We start from the raw sequence: 24,153 nt of genomic DNA, 5'->3' as shown, positions 1-24,153 counted from the left end.
CTAAGTTCAAGAGTTCTTGAATTGTAGTTTGGAGATGGAATAATCATTTTAAAATTCTTGAGATGTGGGCATTACCTGCCTTGATACAATTGAGGAGCTTGCTAGGCCACGTTAAAGGACAGTTAAGAGTCTTGCATATTGGTGTCTTACTGGAGTCTCGTACAGGCCAGACTGGGTAATCACAACAGGTTTCCTTCCCTAAAGGGAAGAGTTGTATGATTTAGAAGTTGTTGGGATAAGAACTTCATGGTTAAAAATAAGGAAAGCCAAGCAGAGTAAGTTACATTTTAGTAGATCAACTGTGCGACATGTATAGAAAGACTGAGATTGAGGAACATCTGTTCAAAGTAGCTGGAGGTTATACCCAAGACAATTAAAATAGACCTTTAAGAAATCGATTATCTGTAGACCCCACTAGCAAGAGATGTATTTATACCACACATGGACTGATAATTGAAGATTTATTCTTGTTTTTAAACTTGGAAAAGCAGTTCGCACCATATGGCACATACACAAATACAACAGAAGCCTTTAAACTTTCTGCCTTGTGCTTTCTATCTTGAACCACCTCCCACAACTCCACCTTTTGTCCCTAATCCAGAGGGTGAAGAATTACACAGACAATGCATCAGAATCCCTGCTTTGTTGTGATTTAGAGAATTTCCACCAAATCAAAACAGAGGCTTCATGTCAAGCAGAAAAAAAATTAAGTTTCATTCAACATCAAGTCTATGCTCATTGAATATCTGCTCCTTTCAGTGTGCATAACATTTCACTTAAGATGCAAAACAGTATTTAAAGTTTTAACCTCAACTAATTATATACCAGGATTCAATACTTTAAAAAGGAAAAAAAAAGCAATTAAGATAGGCCTATATCAATCACATGCCCTTTGAGAACACTATTTTCTCCATACATTCCCTGACTGAGTCTCTCTACATATCCAATTAACTGTGATTAGATTCCCCCCCTCAATACATGAGTAAACCTAAATATTAAAAACAAAATCAGGAATACTTGACATTTTAGTGCAAAAAATTGCATTTTTATAAAGACGTGTTTTACAAGATCCATTCAAAAATACATTGTGCTTCGTAAAAATTAACCAATTTCATGCCAATATTCAGTGACAACTCAGATTATGATTAAAATTTACAACATAGCTGTACATATAGATGGAAAACACACCATAAAGGTTGAATATACAAACATATAAATGTTATATAAACAATTTACAAATGTTTTATACCTTGCATCAATTATTAAAAAAAAGGGAAAAACTGCAATAGTTTGAAGAAAACAAACATAAATGCAACAATGTGACAAACACACACGCTGCCATAAAGAATCCCAGAAAACCACGACTTTACATGAGCAGAGACCTGAATTCTTGAAAACATGTGCACACTTTTTAAAAAAAATAGAACTGCCTAAAATATAATTTAAATTGTGGCTATAGGGATTAAACACTTGAGAATTACATATACACTCTCTCAGCGCAACTTTTGTTTCCATGTTTTTGTACATCTGGGATATTATCCTAACAAAACTATATTAAATAGCAATTTATGTTTATTAGGTTTTCCCCTATTAATACTATAAGCCCCCCAACAGCAATTTCTAACTCCTATACATATGCACTTTTAAGATCTAATAGATAATACACCTCTTTTACACCCATACAAACCTGTGTGAAATACTTAGATCTGCATGCATGAAACATTTTTTTAGACAAATATATACATAAACACTAATTATACCTGCTGGTTTATATTCTGCTGAATTATTCAGAACCTGGGTTTACACTGCATCAATTACCATTGTATAAAAGCTGTTTTAAAAATGTGGCATAAAAATCTCTGCATATTAGTTGTTTTGTGCAACAACTTTTTTTTCGTTAAGTTTTAACTCTGAAAACTGACCTTTCCATATAAGGTTTCATACGAGAAAGTGTGTAGATGTAAAAAAAATCTTTGCAATGCTAACGATAACAGCAACTGTAACATTTTAAACTTAGAATTCTGCAGAATATAAGAGCAACCTGTTTCAAAGTTAGCCAGTTATAATTTTAGCTATTGGAGATACTGAAAGCTGTAACTGAGCTCATTAATACTGAAACTGACCATCTGAGCCTTGTGTACAATGACATTTAGAAAACACTAATATCACCAAAGAATTGATACTTTTTGTAATACTTATAAGTAAGCACATTTCAAATGAATGAGGGTGAATGCTTGATCACAAGGAATAGAAATGTCCCATCAATGGCAATGGTAGAAGCCACTCAATACCTGTTTATTAGAAATAATATTACAATGTCCCGCTGTACTGATTTCCCACCTCTAAAAAAAAATGATGTTCATCAATTGCTTTTGAACATATATATTCCTGAAATGGTTACTTTAGTCTGCGCCATTTTGAATACATAATACAGAATAAATTGTGAAAAGTAAGCAATAAGATTAGACAGTGTAACTAACCAGATCATGTAATAATCTTGGAAGAAAGAACCATATGAGACAGTAGCAGGAAGGAACATAACTATATGACAATACGGTGAAATATTGGTACACCACATAAGCATTCAACTTATTCAATTACAAACACAAACCATATTCACAAAACAGTCGTCCCTGGAAAAGATGTTGATACAGAAGTTGTGGGTCTCTTTCAAAAACAAAATCAGGCAAGATTCCAGTGAAAGAAATCATACAATATTGTGCAAATTTAACTGTAAACCAACAAGGCACTATTTTCAGGGAAAAGTGTATGTGTAATGTCATTAGTTAAACATGCTTTTTGCAGGTGGTGTCTGGGCATTTTTGACATGCCACAAATTTAGTGCCTTGCAGTAATGGGAAGTTTGGAACCCACATATAAATATTTAAAAATTGAACTCACTTAAAGCTTGCTTAAAAATCTAACTGTCTTTATTTTGAGATCACAAGTTGAACATCAAGTCCCTAAATGAGTTTGAAGTTATTCAATTATTAAAGGATCAGGATGAAATTACAGGTCAAGTCTCACTTGCAAAGCTCATTCGTTATTAAGTTGGCACATTACCTTTTACAAATTCTTAAAAAGGACAGATGTGCAGATGGTTCTGAAGATGCTTATTTATTGACATAAGTCCATTATTTTCATAAAGTTTGTTTAAAATCTGGTAAATATTTTAGTTTGTTGGTGACTCATCATTCCGGGCAAGTACAGAAAGGATATAATCTTTTTCATTCATTTGAGTCTGCCTGTTACTAAACAATAGAGCCTGTCCCTCACGAGGGCAGCAAGGTCAGATTCATGATCCTTTCCATAACTGTTGCCAACATTGCTTTCAGTTAGATGACTGAAACCTCAAATACACACATGTACGAATTCTGCATTCTTGCTATTTCTCTGAATGTAAAAACTTGATTTTGATCAGTCAGGTTAATATGCAAAAACATTTTTTAAAAAAGGGCATCGTAAAGTTTCCTTGATGCGTCTTATCCAAGTCGTCAATTTAAAAAAAAATAACTGGCCTCATGTACTAATGGAAAATCAAAATGGTTTGGTATATTGTGTAGATGGTGACAGTTGTGATTAAGAGATATTAAAAGGACTTCGCCTGGAGACTGAGATTAGAATGTGGCCACAAGCTCACTAACAGTTATTACTGCTGCATACATCCTTTGAGCATTCCAGCATTCAATGAACAAATGCAATCTATCGCATTGCTATATTGCCATTCACCTAAATTGTATATTTTAGGGGGAAAAAAGTGCTCGAGAAAAAATTACACGACATGTACAGTTTTGTTGGTTGTTCCTATGTTGTAATTTACAAGGAGACAGGGTATTCCAAAACAGACAATTTAATGTGAAAAGCAAATCCTTAGATTCTGCCCAAGATCTGAACTCAACAGGCCTTATGAAAATCAAAAACTGTTGCTTTGGTCATTTTCCCAAGAATTACCATTTTTAGATGATATGGGATGAATTACCGATCTGCACATGGTCTCAAGTGGTGTTCCACTTGTCCATTTGTAAGGCCAGATGCAAAGTGGGACCTTGCACAAACCTGTAATTTCTCTTTTGGCCATTGTTTTCTCCTAATATAATTTTTTTTGTCTGTGGGATCACTGCACAAGTGAAGAGGTCAACAGTGACAAACAATAGGCACAAGCAAAAAATAAAGGTGTCGGATGCTGGAAATGCAAGATGACATGGAAATAACTTGCATGTTCTACACAAAAGAACACAAATATACAGGGCAACAATAATCCAGCAAAAGTACAATTTTGCTGGTAAATAATTTTCCTGCCACATAAGGCCTTTTATAGGGAGTGGATTTGAGGGTGGTGACTCACTTCTCTTGCCTGCTGGGCTTGTTACCAGCTGCGAGAAGATGACATTTTCCTCCTTCAGTGAAGTATCCATCCCCACCACAAATCTGTCCATTTAAAGGGCATGTTGGTAAGAGTGTGTAATAATCAGCATCTACACAAGGTTGAAAAACTACCATGCAAGCTCCTTGCCCTTCAACTCCACAGCAAACTCCGAATAAGACAGGGACAGACAGATCAGAGAGAAGATCGAAATTCCACATTTTATGCTCTAGGTGACACAGTAATAATGACCTAACCTTATGGCACTGCTGGTGCACGGCCAGCTATGGTTACCATCAATGAAGCACCCTGATACTCAAGCAACGCTAGTGTACCAAAATGTACAACTATTCTATCAATATATCGTCCTGAGCAAAATATATACTACTGCACCGATATATAAACAAGCATAACATTCTTAGAGTGGGAGGAGACAATGCAGGTTTAGCTATATAGCAAAACTCAAGAGGTCATAATGATAATGAATGATACAAAACTCATATGGGAAAGAACAGAAATCAGTATTTTTTTTTAAAAAGCTGCAGTGATATTACTGAAAAGTAATTTTTACATGCTTAGAATACACTAGAGATCTGTATGTTGCAAAATCAATTCCAGTTGTACTCTTGCAACTTATATAATCTGAGCCTCGAGTGCATTAGAACTTTTATTCTCTATACAATATATAAGTAGTTCACTATTTACCAGAACATGTAGTAAATTAAAACTCAATATCCCTACAGTTCAATTCACCTGCTTCAAGCCATATGATTTGATTGAATCCTAATGTCCATTATTATCGAAAAGCATGAAAATGATATAATCTCAATTGCACATACTGCAAAATAACAGGCTCGATCGTGGTCCAATACCACATCTTGGGTTGAAATGGTATCGAACTACTTGAGCGTTGCATTTTCAGTTAATGACATGTAAATTTGTAATTTGAGTTATTCTATATATCATTTTCAGAAAGTACTTTGTACAGATTCTATATTACATACCAAAAATAAAATCATTTTATCAAACTTTCACAAGCTACTAACCACACACCAAATGTAAGTAATTACCAGTATAATTGCTGAAATGTCACTATTCATATGCGTAAATATAATGCAAGTTATGAGGAAGAAAGGGTACCAAATGCCAAAAAGCATCAGCAGCTTGCGAATATACTGTGCATTAGCACACTGTGACATTGTGCTCTATGAAAACATGGAGCTCAGGACAATCTCGAGTCCCCCACCACACACAATGTACAAATATAATATTCGCTATAACTACAAACTGTTTAAGTGAGAGTAATCCCAACAACGTATGAATTGTGAGCTTTGTTAGAAATAGTTATGGATGTTTGTCATTCCGACACAGTTGCTTGCCGCTGTTTTGCGACACATTTCAAACAATTTAAAATAATACTGCATATTGCATCACTGGTGTAATTGTCAAAAGTTTTTTTTTTAATTACTTAAAATATTATATTAGTAATATTTATTACAGGGGCCCGATTGTTAATCTGAAATAGGACTGCTATTCATTTTTAGAATGATGACATGAAATACAACTACAGTGCTGTTTCCTTTAAATCATTTAGATTTGGCATTCTGGGGCGTGCTGTTCTGGTTAAATGTAGAGAATGACCATTCTGACTTGATTTGGAGATTATTTGGTCAGAGTTCATAGTTCCATCAATTCCAGTCCTACTACTTGGTAGCACATGCCAGATGGGTTCCATTTGGCCAGGTAGTTGGAAAGTTGACCTGGGTTTTGCTTGGGAATCTTGCCGTACATTGCTGTTATGAGTCTGTCCCACTGCATGGATGCGACCCTCACCATGAGAAGATTTGGCGAGTTGGTTTGGCAAAGGTTGAAACCGCACATCTGAGGAAGTAGAGTGACTGAATGAAGTAGGGAGCTGCAGAAACTTTCGCAGAGATTTCAAGGGGTGTTTCTGTGGAACATTTAAAAAAAACATTGATTCGCAGATTAGTTAAGCTGGTAACAAAGCTTGTTTTTTGGTTTGAAATTCTTCTGTATAGCAGAAACTAATACTATTGGCATGGAATTGCATTTGAGTAATGAAGCAAATATTTACATTAAATCTGGTACTGTAGAGGCTAAAAAACGAATTCTACTTTTGTTCAAAATTACAAGTGTCCCTACATAACAGTGACTACATGTTAAAAGTACTTCACTGGCTGTGAAGTGCTCTGGGATGCCTTGAGGTTGTGAAAGGTGTTCATTTCTTTAACAGTTTATAATGGAGTAATAATTTAATATTTAGATTTTTATAAGTGGCAGTAATAGACATCTTTCTGGGAGCCATGAAAAACAAATATTCACTGATGGGATGAATTCTGAGGCAAGGTTAAAAAGGAACATTACTTGGGTGAGATATAAGCACATCTACAATGTAAAATACTTATTCAACTTAATATCTTTTAAAAACTCAAACTATCGAGATCTCCCTGTTGCTGCCATATGGAGCCCTGCATTTTGGTTTGAAAGAAGCAAAACAGCTATTGAATATGAATTCCTCAGTGAGTAGCTCCATAGATTTAGCGATGACTGGCATCCATTTTGGTCCTCTACGTCTATTAAGCAGCAGTGATTTTAAAATGTAGTACTGGCTGAAAAAGCCAGATGAACTGCCTGATAGGGTTGTTGTAACCCTTTAATAAATGATGTAAGAGTTGGAAAGAAAAAAAATCAACGATAAAGATACTTCACTGGATAAAAGCGTATTGCAACAGGATAACAAGGGAATGTGCCCAAATAAACTGGGAAGAAAAACTAGCAGATACGACAATGACAAACTTTCAAATTGATGATGATTACAGTACAAACGCTGGTGATATTTTGATGAGTAGGACTAATAATACAACAAAATCAAGCGGAGTATAGAAAACAGAAGGAAAAGAAAAAAGATTAGAAAGGCTAAGAGAGGGTAATGAATAAGGATTGGTAGGCAAACCTAATGGAAAATAATAAATGATTTCATGAACAGACAAATGAATAATTAGAGTAAGGCTGATTTAGAGACAAAAAAGGATAACTCATGGAAGATGAAGGCAAGACAGAGATGTTGAATGAGTACTATGTCTCAGTTGTCACAGAAGAATGTGATAGTAGGAATGAAGAGGAGCTGAAACATACAGACATATACGCAGATACATGTACATACAAAACCATACATAAAATGATCTGATGGACGGGACGATATAAAAATTTGCATATGACATAAAATAGGGAATGTGGTTAATTGTGAAGAGGAGTGTAAACAACTTGAAAAGGACAGACCGGTTAGTAGAATGGCAGCTAGATGCGGAGAAATGAGAGATGATACAATTGCTGAGAAAGAGTAAGGAAAGGAAATGTCGACTAAATGGTAACATTTTAAACTGAGTAAAAGACAGGGGTACAGATACACAAATCTTTAAAAGTAGGTAGACAAGTTGATCAAGCTTAAAAAATGTGTATGGGGTGCTAGATAAAAAATAGGCCTAAATATTAGAACTCTCAACTCAATATACTTTATTTGGGATGAATGACTACACAGAGTTTTTCATTGGCAGAATTTAAAAAGCTACATTCTTTAAATAAAATACCTGAGGCTGAACATCTGCCATTTTGTCTGTAGACCAATCTCTCCCTCGGTTTTGACTGGTGTGTAAAGCCTTTTGTAATGCCAGGCGATCATGGCCATCACTACTCGGCATCTAGAATGAAGAGGTGTACATTAGCAGAGTAACCTGAAACAATGATTTATGGCACTCAGATTTCAGTTTTGGTAGGACATGCATTCTTTAGCGTTTAGCCTGATCACAGCCTGGAAACAGAGTGGAGAGAGTCTGGGTAATATAGCTGTTATATATAGTTGATAGTCAAGATGATATGTCCAAATAAGGCTAAATAAAAGATTACATAGCTTGGTCCTAAAAGTTGCCTTAATCTCTATGATGCCCATCAGAGGAGGAGGTTTAGTTAAAATGTGGACATTCTCAAAAACATTTATACAAATAGTTTTAACAACTTTTGGGGAAAATAGTGCTTGCTATAATGACACATTCTAAATAATTAAATGTTATAAAGTTACTGTCTCTGTTCTTGCAAGGGGTTATGCACTGAAATGCAAGTTGTTGTGGAGGAGTGATTAGCAAATAGGAGAGTTTGGTACTTTATTGCAACTGATGTCCTGGAGCCAATTAAACCACTAGGTAATCACCCTGTATGTTAACTTAGACCACACAAAGCTAATTGTTCCAACTCCACTAACCATATTAGATCCAAATCAGAAAATACAAATCCAGTTAACAACATTGTAGATTTACCTACCACAATAGAAGTTCAATCACAATGTTGCATAAACTCTAACTTCACAAAAACTATATTACAGTGCAAAAAATAAAACATCTTTAAAGAAAGTCCATGTTACTGATATGAATGAACTCATGAGGAACAGATCAGCACCAACACAAGTCCGCAGCCATGTGCTAAAGCAACTGAATTCCAGCTAAAGCATTAGACTACGCTTCGTGAGAAAACAAACTTACAAGGACAGTTTTCTGTCTATGTGGTCCAGTTTACAACATTCATCTTTAGGTGTACCTCTGAAGTGGTCAAAAAGTAATCTGCGCGCAAAATATACGTCAGATTTTTTTTCTCCTCTAAAAAGCACCATAGCTAGATTATGTGCACAGTTCAGCATTCTCCGACTGCATGCAGCTGCATCTTGCTGCTGCTTTCCAAATCTGGAAATTTCTGATTTTTATACATGCTGTTAGTTCAATAGCAGCAAGAAAGGAAAGCTCCTTTTCTCCCAGAAACAACATTGAGAGTATCTAGTAATGATCACAAGTTAAGTTTCTGAATGCATTCACAACATTATTTATGAGGATACATGGGAAGACCCAAGCTTAAACCAATTTAAAAGAAATTTATACCCAGTATGTGCATGCTCTAGCAGTTATTTGCATTGAAGTATTATAGATGTTTGTTAGGAATACAGTATTTAAAAATGAATACCATGGGAAGATTGACTACAGGTAGTTCTCTTGAGGAAGAGATATGTTTTAAATGATTCTTTGCACTAAAAAGAGGAAAGAGAGATTTTCTGATACTTGGATTTTCTCCATCGTTGTTTTCCGTCTGCAATATAAGATACAAATATACCAAGTGCATAGATATTGCAACACACGTGTCTATATATTTCTGTGCCTTTTGATTGCAGTTTTGATTTCTTTAAATCATCAAAAAGTGTACATTGAGGAACATTTCTAAGTGCAAGTTTTGCAGTAACAATGTTCGATTATCATAGATGTGTCTATTCTTATTCTGTTAAAGTAGTTCAACCTAGGAACATTGTTTGCCTGTGATGTCAATTTGATCAGGTGATCTTCCCCAATCCATTGCGTGCAACAACTTGCCGAGAACCGCATTCATTGTTTTTTTGACTGGCTGTAATAATACTGAAACCTCAAGCACAATATGACTTGCACAAACTAAATCAGATCCATTTTAAAACTGACTTGGTGAGTAGATTAGGCAGATGCTTTGAATATACAGATCGAGAAAAGCCATACCTAAAGGAGGCACTATTTCTCTTTAGTCATTGACAAACCGGAATATGTAATATTGCAAAAAAAACGTTGCTAGAACTCTCGAGAGATGCTTGCTCAGGCTTACTTGGAGCACTGTAGCATCATAGGAAATTCTTTGCAAAAGCAAGTATATTGCTTTAAGTGGCTGTTCTGCATACTTCTCTCTGCATGTTGATCAAGACGTGAGCATGACTAGGATAAAAGGCTCCAACATTCCCCAATGGTTCCTCTCTTCTCAGAGAATTAAAAAAAAATTCTACTCAAATTACTGACCTCCATTCAGCATTAAGTTTACCCAAGGTTTTGTTCACGCAAGAAACAAACATGCAACCATTCTACCTATATAGAAAACTGAAACATTAAGGTGAAAACAACTTTTTAAATAGAAAAACAGGAAGTGGTGGATAAAACTGCCATTGTGATTTCCTAAGACAAATGAAAGATACAATTTAGGCAAAAATGACATAGAATCTAATCATTGTCCTATTGACATGCCAACAGTCTCCTTGAGCAAGCTTTGCATTGGGAACCCAAAAAATGGTGCCAATGTGTCCTGCTCAACCCTGATCTCAGTTTCCAGCTCCACATCCATTTCGTTACCAATACTGCTTTCTTCTGGCACAACACTGCCTATCTCTGCCTTTACGTCTCCCTCTACAATACCCTACTCAACATCTTAACCTCGAGCCTAAACTTGTTCAACCCTCTTAGATAACCTTCCTGCCTCAACCATCCACAAGCTTCAACTCATCCAAAATGCCACAGCCTGTGTACTGATCCATAAAAATCCCCACACTTTCATCCCATCCTCTCCAAGCTCTGCTAGTGCCCAGAGAGCTAACAAGTGAGATCTCAAAATTCTTGTCCTCACTTTCAAATCTCTCATTGGTCTCCCCCCAACCTACCATAGTGATGTCTTCTAGCCTCATGCTCTTGCATCCACCTTCCATCTCTTAACACTGGCTTCTCCTTGTCCCTTGCTCCACCATTGGTGGCTGCTCGTCTCCTCTGCCTTCACATCTCTTGGCTGTCTTCCCAAAACCTGCAGGAAACCTCTCTCCTCAACCATGCAATTGGTTCTCTCTACACTTCTTCCTTCCCCCGTCCCCCCCACACCCACCTCTTGCTTAGTATCTACTTTTCATTTCCCCTTTTATAAAGCTCTTTGGGATGCTTGCTGCATACAAGAAGCTCTACAGAAATGCAAGTATTTATACAATTTGCACATAATCCTGTGCCTCATCCAGGCTGACTTAGCCATGATCTTGTTGAATGGCAGAGCAGGCTCGAGGGGCTAGATGGCCTACTCCTGTTCCTAATTCTTATGTTCTTATTGCGACTGAATGACAGAAAGCCTCTCTGGTGGTGGCAAGACCATGCTCCTTATTATCTAATAGACTCCAATAAAAGTTATGTCTTTCATTGGCTGTACCTTTGTTTCAATGTAAATCTGGAGAATCCACTTAGCCAGCTCATTTTTGTTCATAGATCTATCCACCTACCTGCCTTTTCAACATCATCATCATAGGCAGTCCCTCGGAATCGAGGAAGACTTGCTTCCACTCCTGAAGTGAGTTCTTTGGTGGCTGAACAGTCAAATACGAGAGCCACAGACGCTGTCACAGGTGGGACAGATAGTCGTTGAGGGAAGGGGTGAGTGGGACTGGTTTGCCGCAAGCTCTTTCCGCTGTCTGCGCTTGATTTCTGCATGCTCTCGGCGTTGAGACTCGAGGTGCTCAGCGCCCTCTCGGATCCACTTCCTCCACTTAGGGCGGTCCTAGGCCAGGGACTCTCAGGTGTCAGTGGGGATGTCGCACTTTATCAGGGAGGCTTTGAGGGTGTCCTTGTAGCGTTTCTGCTACCCACCTTTGGCTTGTTTGCCATGAAGGAGCTCAGAGTAGAGCACTTGCACTTGCTTTGGGAGTCTCGTGACTGGCATGCAAACTATGTGGAGTGTCCAGCGGAGCTCATCGAGTGTGGTCAGTGCTTCAATGCTGGGGATGTTAGCCTGAATGAGGACGGTGATGTTGGTGCGCCTGTCCTCCCAGGGGATTTGTCGGATCATGCGGAGACATCGTTGGTAATATTTCTCCAGCAACTTGGTGTCTACTGTACATGATCCATATCTCTGAGCCATACAGGAGGGCAGGTATTACTACAGCCCTGTAGACCATGAACTTGGTGGCAGTTTTCAGGGCCTGGTTTTCAAACACACTCTTCCTCAGGCTGTACTGGCGCACTGGAGACGGTGTTAGATCTCGTCGTCGATGCCTGCTCTTCTTGGGCCACACCGTGGATCTTGATGACTGGGGGGAGCAGTGCTGTGCGGTGAGGACAGGCTGGTGGATGACCTTTGTCTTACGGATGTTTAGCGTAAGGCCCATGCTTTCGTATGTCGACTATGTCCTGGAGTTCAGCCTCTGTATGATGCAGACGCAGGTGTCGTCCGCATACTGTACCTCGACGACAGAGGATGGGGTCGTCTTGGATCTGGCCTGGAGGCGGTGCAGGTGGAACAGGTTCCCACTGGTTCTGTAGTTTAGTTCTACTCCAGTGGGGAGCTTGTTGACAGAGGTGGAGCATGGCAGCGAGAAAGATTAAGAGGGTTGGGGCGATGACGCAGTCCTGTTTGACCCCGGTCTGGACGTGATGGATCCGTTGGTCAGGATCACTGCCTGCATATCGTCGTGGAGCAGGTGGAGGATGGTGACGAACTTTTGGGGACATCCGAAACGGAGGAGGACGCTCCATAGACCCTGGCGGTTGACAGTCTCAAAGGCCTTTGTAAGGTCGAAGAAGGCCATGTATAAGGGCTGGCGCTGTTCCCTGCATTTTTCCTGTAGCTGTCACGCTGCAAAAATAATGTCCGTTGTGCCCCGTAGGGGACGAAATCCGCACTGTGACTCCGGGAGGAGCTCCTCGGCCACGGGAAGACGACGGTTAAGGAGGACTCTAGCGACGACTTTCCCAGTGACTGATAGCAGGGAGATTCCGCTGTAGTTGCCGCAGTTGGACTTATCCCCTTTTTAAAAATTGGACTTGTCCCCTTTATTAAAATATTACTAAAATCAATCCTCTTTCCGAAATGCATCCAGGATCTCATGAACCCACTTATACTGTCTACTTCAATGATAACATAATTTGCAATGCTAATACCAGTTGGGTGACATTTTTTTAAACCTGTGTTCCTTGATATTTGAACCTTTCATCACAGCGAGCAATTTGTCTGGATAAATTTTGCCATTTTCTTTCATAACCTGAAAACTTCAATTGGGTCACCTCAAAGTTATTTATTTTCTAAAAAAATAAGCCCAACTTCTTTAATCTTTTCTTGCAATGAGCTCCCTTGATATCATCGAATCATATAGCACAGGAGGCCATTTCTCTCCATCTCCATCTTAAATCTGTGTCCTATGGTTAACCAACCCTCCTGCTAATGGAAACAATTTCTCCTTATTTCCTCTCGGCAAAACCCTTCAGAATTTTGAACACCTCTAATAAATCTCCTCTTAAACTTCTCTGCTCTCAGAACAATCCTTGCTTCTGTAGTCCCTCCACATAACTGTCTCTAATCCCTGGTACCATTCTAGCAAATCATCTTCTGCACCTTCCTAAGGCCTTGACATCCATCTGAAAGGGTGATGCCCAGAATTAGACACAATATTCCAGCTGAGGATTAACCAGTGATTTATAAAGCTTTAACATAGCTTCCTTGCTTCTGTACTTTTACCTCCATTTATAAAGCCCAGGATTCTGTACGCTTTGTTAACACACCCATCAACTTATCCTGCCACCTTCAAAGATTTATCAATGTGAACCCACAGGTCTCTATGTCCTGCACCCCTTTTAAAATTGTACCATTTTGTTAATTTATTGGCTCTCCTCATTCTTCCTTCCATAATGCTTCATCTCACATTTTTCTGCATTATATTTCATGTCATGTGTCTGCCCATTTCACCAGTCTGTTCAGGTCCTCCTGAATTCTGCTCCTATCCTCCTCAATGTTTACTAAGTTTCCAAGTTTTGAGTCATCTTCAAACTTTGAAATGATACCCTTTGTACGCAAGTCCAGGTCATTAATATACATCAAATTCCAACCCCTGGGGAACACCAATGTATACTTCGATTCAGTCTGAAAAACAACTATTGACCAGTACTGTCTCTTAGCCAATTTCGTGTCCATGCTGCTACTGCCCTTGAATTCCATGGGTTTCAATCTTGCTAATGAATCTATTCTGTGGCACTTTATCAAATGTCTACTGAAAGTCCATATACACATCAACTACATTATCCTCATCAACCCCCTCTGTTATTTCATCGAAGTACTCAATCAAGTTGTCAGACATGATTTTCCTTTAACGAATCCATGCTGACTCATTTATTAACCCACATTTTTCCAAGTGACAATTAATTTTATCCGAGATTATGGTCTCTAGAAGTTCCTCCACTACCAAAGTTTGGCTGACTAGCTTGTAGCTACTGGGTTTACCCTCTTTTTTTTTGAATATGGTTGTAACAGTTGCAACCCTCCAGCCCTCTGGCATCACTCCCATATCTTGGAAGAATTGAAAAATTGTGGTCAGAGCCTCCGTTATTTCCACCCGTACATCCCTCAGCAACCTAGGATGCCTCCCATCTGGACCATCTACTTTGAGCACTGCCAACCTTTTAAATAGTTCCTTTTTCCTTTTAACTTATCCAATTTCTCTACGTCGTCCTCCTCCTTTACGGCGACATTGACAGCAGCATCTTCTTTTGTGAACACAGATGCAAAGTACTCATCGAATACCTTATTCATGCCCTCTGCCAAAAGATGATTTCCTTTTTGGTCCCTAATCGGCCCTATCCTGCATTTGACTATCCTTTTACTCTTTATTTTTAGATTTTATTTAAAGATTTTAGTATTCCCTCTTATGTTTTCACCCTCTTATTTCCTTTTTCAGTTCTCCTCTGCACTTTGATATCTGGAATTATCTTTGTTGCCAGTCTTTGTAACCCTTCAAGGGCAATAAAATCTTTCCTGTGATTTGGTAGGCCAAAACTAAACGCAGTACTCCAGATGAGGGTCTGACCAATGCTTATATAAACAATACAAATTCCCGTGATTTGTACTACAGGTAGTGCAATGCAATACCCATTTTAAAAAACCCAGCAATTTAACACAGGATTGATGGTTTCACAGTTTGATGCACAATAACAGCTTAATTTGTATAGCCCCAATATGACTGCCCTGATCACTCCTGAAAGTTGTATGCTGTTGGGAGACAGTGAAGGCAAGAGTTGTGGGTGTTGTTGTTGAGAATGTAACAAATCTTAACAGGAGCTGGGACCTGGTAGCTTGGTGGAATAATACTCAGGTGTGGGTTCTGCAATGGTGATGCAGAATGTGAAACTTTGCTAAAATTTAAAAAAAAAAGAGAACGCCAATTCTGTAACCTTTTCCTACAAAAATACACAAATACATAGTGAACCAGTAACAAAAACATATTATATGGTTAAGAATGGTAAGAATTATTGAGTGCAGCCAAGAAAGATGAAAATCACCAGACCAAAATAACCAAAATGAAGACGTAATAAACTTTAAGCTACAGCAAAAAGTCAAACTTACAAAATACTTGTTGAAAATACTACATGTTGTTTATTTCACATTAAGCTCACATTCAGAAATAAAACATCAATTTGTACTTTTTTAAAACTTTTAAAATCAGGGAGAGGATTTCTACTGAGCACAGAAACAGAGCTCGACTTTGGGTACTCAATTTCACAGCAAAGATTAATCATTCGACAAATGCCTTCCTTTCATCTCTAAGGTATTTGAATTTCAAACCTAATCTAATACTTACACTCAAAATGTAGTTTTTGTATCAGTGGTATACTTGAGTGATTTCAAATGGAGATTCTACCTTTCTGGTTATAAACATTACATTACTTTTAATTAAAGTTGGTCTCATCTCGATTTATGTAGGAAGTTACATTTAATTACTTGGATGAGGAAAGCAGCATCAATTATCAATTGTAAAATGGAAAATTCTCAGTCAAGGATATTGCAACACCAGGGAAGCCAGATCACATTTTCTTGTAAATAGGTATTCAAGTCCTTGCCAAAAAATATAGTGTACCAGGAACCCCTAAAATAATGCAATACAATATTGCAGTCCCATACCTAGCACTATTAGTCTGAAAATCTAGTTACATGGTTGGATGTGTTTTCAAACTAATCAAATAAAATAATTTGACTAAAATTTAAAAACTAATGTTCTCTGCTATCACATTAAACAGCTCCAGGAAATGCATAAAACACACAGTTCCCCCGTCTCCACAGTTTTTCCATGGACCCTTAGAAGAACTTTTGTATTCCTCCTGTTTCATTGGCTGGATTATCAATTCCCCTTTTGGAGAACTGTCAGAAAGCCATTAGATCTGGAGCTTATTCCAAAATAAACATTTGGAAAATATTTTAAAAAGACAAATCTATGAGCCCCACCCCCCACGCCATTGTACATACTCTTAACAGCAATCAAAACTTACAGTTTGTGATTTCTTCTTTTTCTTTTTTATTGCTCTGAAGAAACCCTTTCCCTTTTCCTTAGTTTGCTCAGGAGGGTTTATGTTAAGATTCTCTGTACTTTTCCTAAAATTAAGAGTAATATATTAATCTTCATGTTCACAATTACAAGAAACTAGTTAGGATTTAAGAGCAGTGAATGGAATCCATTCTGAAGAATTGTGTCTGGCATATAACATTGTTGTTCCATGCACGTTGAATACGAACTCTGTGCATATGGTAAGCAATCCAGTTGAATCAAATGAAACACAGTCTCTTGCCAAGTATACATGCTATATTAAGGCACAAGAAAAGTTAAGAACAAAAAAATGCCATTTGATCACCTAAATATACACCAATTAATGCACTAACATTCGCATTTGGGCAGGCACTCTAACAGGAAAATGTCATGGTGTAAACATAGAAACATAGAAAATAGGTGCAGGAGTAGGCCATTTGAGCCTGCACCGCCATTCAATGAGTTCATGGCTGAACATGCAACTTCAGTACCCCATTCCTGCTTTCTCGCCATACCCCTTGATCCCCCGAGTAGTAAGGACTACATCTAACTCCTTCTTGAATATATTTAGTGAATTGGTCTCAACAACTTTCTGTGGTAGAGAATTCCACAGGTTCACCACTCTCTGGGTGAAGAAGTTTCTCCTCATCTCGGTCCTAAATGGCTTACCCCTTATCCTTAGACTGTGACCCCTGGTTCTGGACTTTCCCAACACTGGGAACATTCTTCCTGCATCTAACCTCTCTAAACCCGTCAGAATTTTAAACGTTTCCATGAGGTCCCCTCTCATTCTTCTGAACTCCAGTGAATACAAGCCCAGTTGATCCAGTCTTTCTTGATAGGTCAGTCCCGCCATCCCAGGAATCAGTCTGGTGAACCTTCGCTGCACTCCCTCAATAACAAGAATGTCCTTCAAGTTAGGAGACCAAAACTGTACACAATACTCCAGGTGTGGCCTCACCAAGGTCCTGTACAACTGTAGCAACACCTCCCTGCCCCTGTACTCAAATCCCCTCGCTATGAAGGCCAACATGCCATTTGCCTTCTTAACCACCTGCTGTACCTGCATGCCAACCTTCAATGACTGATGTACCATGACACCCAGGTCTCGTTGCACCTCCCCTTTTCCTAATCTGTCACCATTCAGATAATAGTCTGTCTCTGTTTTTACAACCAAAGTGGATAATCTCACATTTATCCACATTATACTTTATCTGCCATGCATTTGCCCACTCACCTAACCTATCCAAGTCACTCTGCAGCCTCATAGCATCCTCCTCGCAGCTCACACTGCCACCCAATTTAGTGTCATCCGCAAATTTGGAGATACTACATTTAATCCTCTCGTCTAAATCATTAATGTACTCTTGCAATTGACAGCTTCTCTTTAATGCTTGGCTTTAATGCAATACCTAGAATTCAGAATAGGGCGTTCTTGATGTTTCATCACATCTGTAAATTGTTTCAGCTTTTCTGTCTGTAAACCTAATGATATTCATGCGAGTTGGATATATCTCTGGATAATGTTTATTTAGGAGATGAAAGATGGGACGACAGATCTTAAGCATTAACGCCTATACGGCTATTATTTGTAATCAAATTTGATATTTAAATACTTTTAGACAGTAATAAATGATTAGATGCTAGAATGAAAATAGTTTCCATTATATTTCACAACTTATCATATTGATTTAGTGTGTCGCACATACATACTTATTTTCCTACAACCTTCCTGATGTTGAGATTAATGACACAAGCACCAGCATCATAACTGTCCCCGAATATTACAATGAACAAAAAGTTAAACCAAATGAAAATACTCTGTATAACACACGAGTTTTATGCTTCACCGTTTACGCAAGACACGCACATATGACATTAACTAAACATACATATGAGGCGTTTTTTTTTTAAATAGAACCTAACCTCATATCCTCAAAAGCCATACCCTTTATTTTTTTTTAGTCTGCCTGAACTTATACCTACATTCCAAAAGTAAACAGGCAGCTTGATAACAAATCTCGCACAATACATCCTTTGATGACTCGGTATCATCATCATCATAGGCAGTCCCTCGGAATCGAGGGAGACTTGCTTCCACTCCTGAAGTGAGTTCTTTGGTGACTGAACAGTCCAATACGAGAGCCACAGACACTGTCACAGGTGGGACAGATAGTCGTTGAGGGAAGGGGTGGGTGGGACTGGTTCGGCGTACGCTCTTTCCGCTGTCTGCGCTTGATTTCTGCATGCTCTCGGCGTTGAGACTCGAGGTGCTCAGCGCCCTCTCGGATGCACTTCTGCCACTTAAGGCGGTCTTGGGCCAGGGACTCCCAGGTGTCAGTGGGGATGTTGCACTTAATCAGGGAGGCTTTGAGGGTGTCCTTGTAGCGTTTCCGCTGCCCACCTTTGGCTTGTTTGCCATGAAGGAGTTCAGAGTAGAGCACTTGCTTTGGGAGTCTCGTGTCTGGCATGTGGACTATGTGGCCTGCCCAACGGAGCTGATCAAGTGTGGTCAGTGCTTCAATGCTGGGGATGTTAGCCTGAGTGAGGACGCTGATGTTGGTGCGCCTGTCCTCCCAGGGGATTTGTAGGATCTTGTGGAGACATCTTTGGTGATATTTCTCCAGCAACTTGGTGTCTACTGTATATGGTCCATGTCTGACCCATACAGGAGGGCAGGTATTACTACAGTCCTGTAGACCATGAGCTTGGTGGCAGTTTGGAGGGCCTGGTCTTCAAACACTCCTTTCCTCAAGCGACCGAAGGCTGCACTGGCGCACTGGAGGTGGTGTTGGATCTCGTCGTCGATGCCTGCTCTTGTTGATAGGAGGCTCCCGAGATATGGGAAGTGGTCCACTGTGTCCAGGGCTGCGCCGTGGATCTTGATGACTGGGGGGGGGGGGGGGGGGCGGGCAGTGCTGTGTGGTGAGGACAGGCTGGTGGAGGATCTGTGTCTTACGGAAGTTTAGCGCAAGGCCCATGCTTTCGAAGCCTCAGTAAATACGTCGACTATGTCCTGGAGTGTGGCCTCTGTATGTGCGCAGACGCAGGAGTCGTCCGCGTACTGTAACTCGAAGACAGAGGTTGGAGTGGTCTTGGATCTGGCCTGGAGACGGCGAAGGTTGAACAGGTTCCCACTGGTTCTGTAGTTTAGTTTTACTCCAGTGGGGAGCTTGTTGACTGTGGGGTGGAGCATGGCAGCGAGAAAGATTAAGAGGGTTGGGGCGATGACACAGCCCTGTTTGACCCCGGTCCGGACGTGAATTGGATCTGTGATGGATCCGTTGGTAAGGATCACGGTCTGCATGTCGTCGTGGAGCAGACGGAGAATGGTGATGAACTTTTGGGGGCATCCGAAACGGAGGACACTCCATAGGCCCTCGCGGTCGACAGTGTCAAAGGCCTTTTTAAGGTCGAAGGCGGCCATGTACAAGGACTGGCGCTGTTCTCTGCATTTTTCCTGTAGCTGTTGCGCTGCAAAAATCATCTCTGTTGTGCCCCGTAGGAGAGGAAATCCGCACTGTGACTCCGGGAGGAGCTCCTCGGCCACGGGGAGAAGACGGTTGAGGAGGACTCTAGTGACGACTTTCCCAGTGGCTGATAACAGGGAGATTCCTCTGTAGTTGCTGCAGTCAGACTTGTCCCCTTTTTTAAAGTTGGTCACGGTTACTGCATCTCTGAGATCCCCCGGCATGCTCTCCTCCCTCCAGATGATAGAGATAAGGTCATGCATTCGTGCCAGCAGTGCCTCTCCGCCATACTTCAATGCCTCAGCAGGGATTCCGTCCCCACCCGTAGCCTTGTTGTTTTTGAGTTGTCATGGCTTTTCCTACCTCGTGCAGTGTTGTAGTCTCACTGAGGTGGTGGCGGGTAGCATGCTGCGGGATGGAGTCGAGTCTATTGAGGAGATCTTCTAAGTGCTCCTTCCAGCGGGCCCTGACTGCCTCGGTGTCCTTGATGAGTGTTTCCCCGTTCTTGGCCAGCAGTGGGGTGGGGCCTTGAATGCGATGAAGAATCCTTGCACATCATGGTTGTATCTCTTGTGCATTCTTCATCCACCACCTGTTCTTTAGGTCCCGGGTTTTTTGTTGGACCTCAGCCTTGAGCCATCTGTAATGCTGTTTTGCTGTTCCGGCACTGGGTTGTTGTTTAAGGCTCAGAAGCATCCTGCGCTTGCGATCTATTAGCTCTTGGATCTCCTGATCATTCTCATCAAACCAGTCCTGGTGCTTCCTGATTGAGTAACTGAGTGTCTCTTTGCAGGCACTAGTTATGGAGGCTTGAAGGGCAGATCAAGCGCTGTTGGCATTCTGCGTCTCGGGGTTGTCAAGGCACACCAGGTTAGTTGTGAGGCGCTGGCTGTATAGGGCTCTCTTAAGCTGGGTCCTTAAGTGCTCCGGCATTGACTTTTTTGCGGCATTGCTTGTGCTGCCCCCTCCGCTTTGGGACTATGTTGATGTCGATGATTGATCGGATTAGGCGGTGGTCCGTCCAGCATTCGTCGGCTCCTGTCATGGCACGGGTGATGCACACATCCTTGCGATCCCTGGCTCATACGATGACATTGTCAAGCTGGTGCCAGTGCTTGGTGCGTGGGTGTTGCCACGATGCCTTGTATTTGTCCCTCTGGCGGAACAAGGTGTTGGTGATGACAAGTTCGTGCTCTAGACATTTTGTCAGGAGTAGGGTACCACTGGAGTTGGCTTTCCCTACCCCCTCTCTGAGGTCTGTGTCCTTGCCAACCCTGGCATTGAAGTCACCGAGGAGGATCAGTTTGTCTCCCGGGGAGACGCAGGCCAGGGATTTTTCAAGGTTGGCATAAAAACCCTCTTTGGCTTCATCAGTTGCATCAGGTGTCGGGGCATACGCACTGATGACTGTAGCGCACTGGTTCCGGGATAGGGTGAGTCGAAGAGTCATGAGGTGTTCGTTAGTCTCGCAGGGGGAGTCTTTGAGGCGATCAACTAGCTCGTTTTTGATGGCGAAGACGACTCCGTGGAGGTGGCGTTCTTCTTCTGGTTTCCCTTTCCAGAAGAAGGTGTAACCTCCACCTTGTTCCTTGAACTGGCCTTCCCCTGTCCGACGGGTCTTGCTTAGGGCGGTGATGTCAATATCGAAGTGTCTAAGTTCCCGGGCAATTATGGCGGTGCGGCGTTCCGGCCTGTCGCTGTTGGGGTTGTCCATGAGGGTCCTGACGTTCCAGGTCCTGAACTTCATGTTAACGGAGTGGAAGATGCCTGTGCGTGAGCTCTTTTAATGTGGGGTGGTCGTTGCACACCGGCTACCACACGGGTTTAGCTGAGCGAGGTCTAGATCCAGTGGCAAGGGGGTCCAAGACGACTGGAGACCAGGCATTGTTACATGGGCCTAGTTGCTTGAGGCGAGATGTTGGCCGCAGGCTCGGCGCTGAGTAGCGCCCTTGGTGGTAGGTGGTCCGAGGCCTGATTGGGGGCAGGCACTGAGAGGATCAGTGGCCCACTGGGGTTCAGGGTGGGAGGGCAGGGGGGGGTCACAGCCATGGTACTCACCACGTATTGGAGGTGGAGAAGAGGCCAGGTCACCAGTGGGGAAGGAGAGCTCCAGTCGTCGCTGAAGGAGGAGGGGAGGCCAGTCGGCGATGTGGGAGAGGGGGACCCGGTCGTCGTTGAGGAGGAGGTTGTCTGTCGCAGAAGGTGTTCCGATCATCGCTGGGGGGGCGGGGGTGGAGGCCCGATGTCCAGGTTGAGGGCGTCGCCTCCGGGGCACCTCCGGGGGTTGCCGATGTGAAGCCTGCGGGAGGGCCGGATGGCCTGAACTTGTGGAACTCGTTGGGGGTCGTCAGAGGTCGCTGGAGCGGCTCGGTATCACCCAATCAGGATTATGTCATCCTACTTTTTTCTCTCCTTGCAGGGACATGGTGAATTCTAGTGAGCATGGATAAGACTGGGAAATGAACGGAATGACAGAAATTGAACCTACATTCCCCCATTCCATAGCACAAAGCCTCAGTGCTCCAACACATCACTTTAGTGGTATTGTCTCCTTGCTTCTGAAAGAAACATTGTAGTCAACAGCTTTACATATTGTATCTTTTCTATAAAGCAGATTACATCAAAACTGTCAATTTCTAAACTGGTTTTGTATGATCATATTAAAACTGATTCATCTCAAAAAGGGCATTTATTGTTGGAATCAACATCCCAAGCAACTGATTTCAGAACTCATTTGTTCTATATCTGACTCTTCTATCAAACTGGCTCAATTTAAACTAATGGAAATGACAATGAGAATGAAAATGGCAAATATTTTGTATGCTAACATTTTACAATTATATTCTATTAAGTATAGAAACATAGAAAATAGGTGCAGGAGTAGGCCATTCGTCCCTTCGAGCCTGCACTGCCATTCAATGAGTTCATGGCTGAGCATGCAACCTCAGTACCCCATTCCTGCTTTCTCGCCATACCCCTTGATCCCCCTAGTAGTGAGGACTACATCTAACTCCTTTTTGAATATATTTTGTGAATTGGACTCAACAACTTTCTGTGGTAGAGAATTCCACAGGTTCACCACTCTCTGGGTGTAGAAGTTTCTCCCCATCTCGGTCCTAAATGGCTTACCCCTTACACATTTTGTGCATGGAAATTAATCAATGTTAAATCAGCATTTCAATAAAATGCACTTTTTATTCAATTTAACTGATCTTTTCAAACCTAAAGTGGGCTGCACTATATTTTCCTATTCAGCTTCACTTATACAAATGCGACATAATACCCTAAACATAATACCCTAAAACTACATTTGTTAAAAAAAGATCAAAGTAATAGATTACCGAATCATACACAATAGAATGGAAATATCACACGTATAAAGCACAAAAAATAAGTCCACGTGAAAACTTTGTTTTGTTTTAAAACCAATATTTTGGAGTAATTCATAAATTGTGCGCGCTTTTCAGTGAAAATTAAAAAAAAAAGTCTAAAAATCAAATTTTCACTACAATTGACATCTTCACACATTGATCAAAATGAGGGACTGAAAACACCACATTGGTGCAGAATTGAATGCATGTCAAACATCATAATTGTGGTTTATCAGAACAATGTTACAAATTACCATCACTGAAGGATTTGAGTGATCTCCGAATACAAACTGAGAAGTTTCTTGAAATGAGAAAAACTTTATTTTAAGATTATTATTGCTCATTTTATTTTTAATGTCCAAAATTTTTTTTTGGCCCACATTTACAGATAAAAGCTAAAATTAATTTTATGACAACAATTTAAAACTTAACCCTTTTATCCCAAGTTGGATTTATACAGCATTCCTTGGGCTGGATTTTCGCCGACTTTACGACTGGGATTTCGCCACAATTTGACTCATTGCGGCAAAAACCCGGTCGGCGGGATCCTCAGGCACCTTTTTGCGGCGGCACATCCAGGTACCACCGGGGAGAGGTGTGCCGACATGAAACGCCATGGATTACGTTACCGTCGTACTTTCGGCTCTCTCTGGACCCGTATTCTGCGCCCAGACGACCAACAGGGTCAAACCTGTCGATGCAGCCCTGCCAACAGCGGTAAGAAAGAATACCCGCAAAAGTAAGTTAGTTAAAGTTGTTATTTAAAAATTTATTTTAATTTTTTTT

At 40.8% G+C, this 24,153-nt stretch overlaps 1 protein-coding gene across 3 annotated transcripts in view; it reads right to left on the bottom strand.

Annotated features, from left to right (window-relative positions):
* Positions 1–1,096: 1,096 nt before the first annotated feature.
* Positions 1,097–24,153, bottom strand: part of cdkl5 (cyclin dependent kinase like 5) — a 180,523-nt gene continuing 157,466 nt past the window's right edge. For 2 of the 3 annotated variants that reach the window (XM_070893967.1, XM_070893968.1), the window contains 4 exons: positions 16,492–16,594; positions 9,389–9,511; positions 7,972–8,082; positions 1,097–6,314 (listed from right to left, as the gene is read on the bottom strand). In XM_070893967.1, the coding sequence (XP_070750068.1) occupies positions 5,928–6,314; positions 7,972–8,082; positions 9,389–9,511; positions 16,492–16,594 (724 nt within the window). In that variant the 3' untranslated portion in view covers positions 1,097–5,927. The remainder of the gene's footprint in view (positions 6,315–7,971; positions 8,083–9,388; positions 9,512–16,491; positions 16,595–24,153) is intronic. The other variant, XM_070893969.1, reaches the window with a different exon arrangement.

Source organism: Pristiophorus japonicus, chromosome 11 (assembly GCF_044704955.1).
Source record: "Pristiophorus japonicus isolate sPriJap1 chromosome 11, sPriJap1.hap1, whole genome shotgun sequence".
Taxonomy (NCBI): domain Eukaryota; kingdom Metazoa; phylum Chordata; class Chondrichthyes; family Pristiophoridae; genus Pristiophorus; species Pristiophorus japonicus.
The sequence above is the reverse complement of the archived record's forward strand: the minus strand, read 5'-3'. Positions and strand labels throughout refer to the sequence as shown.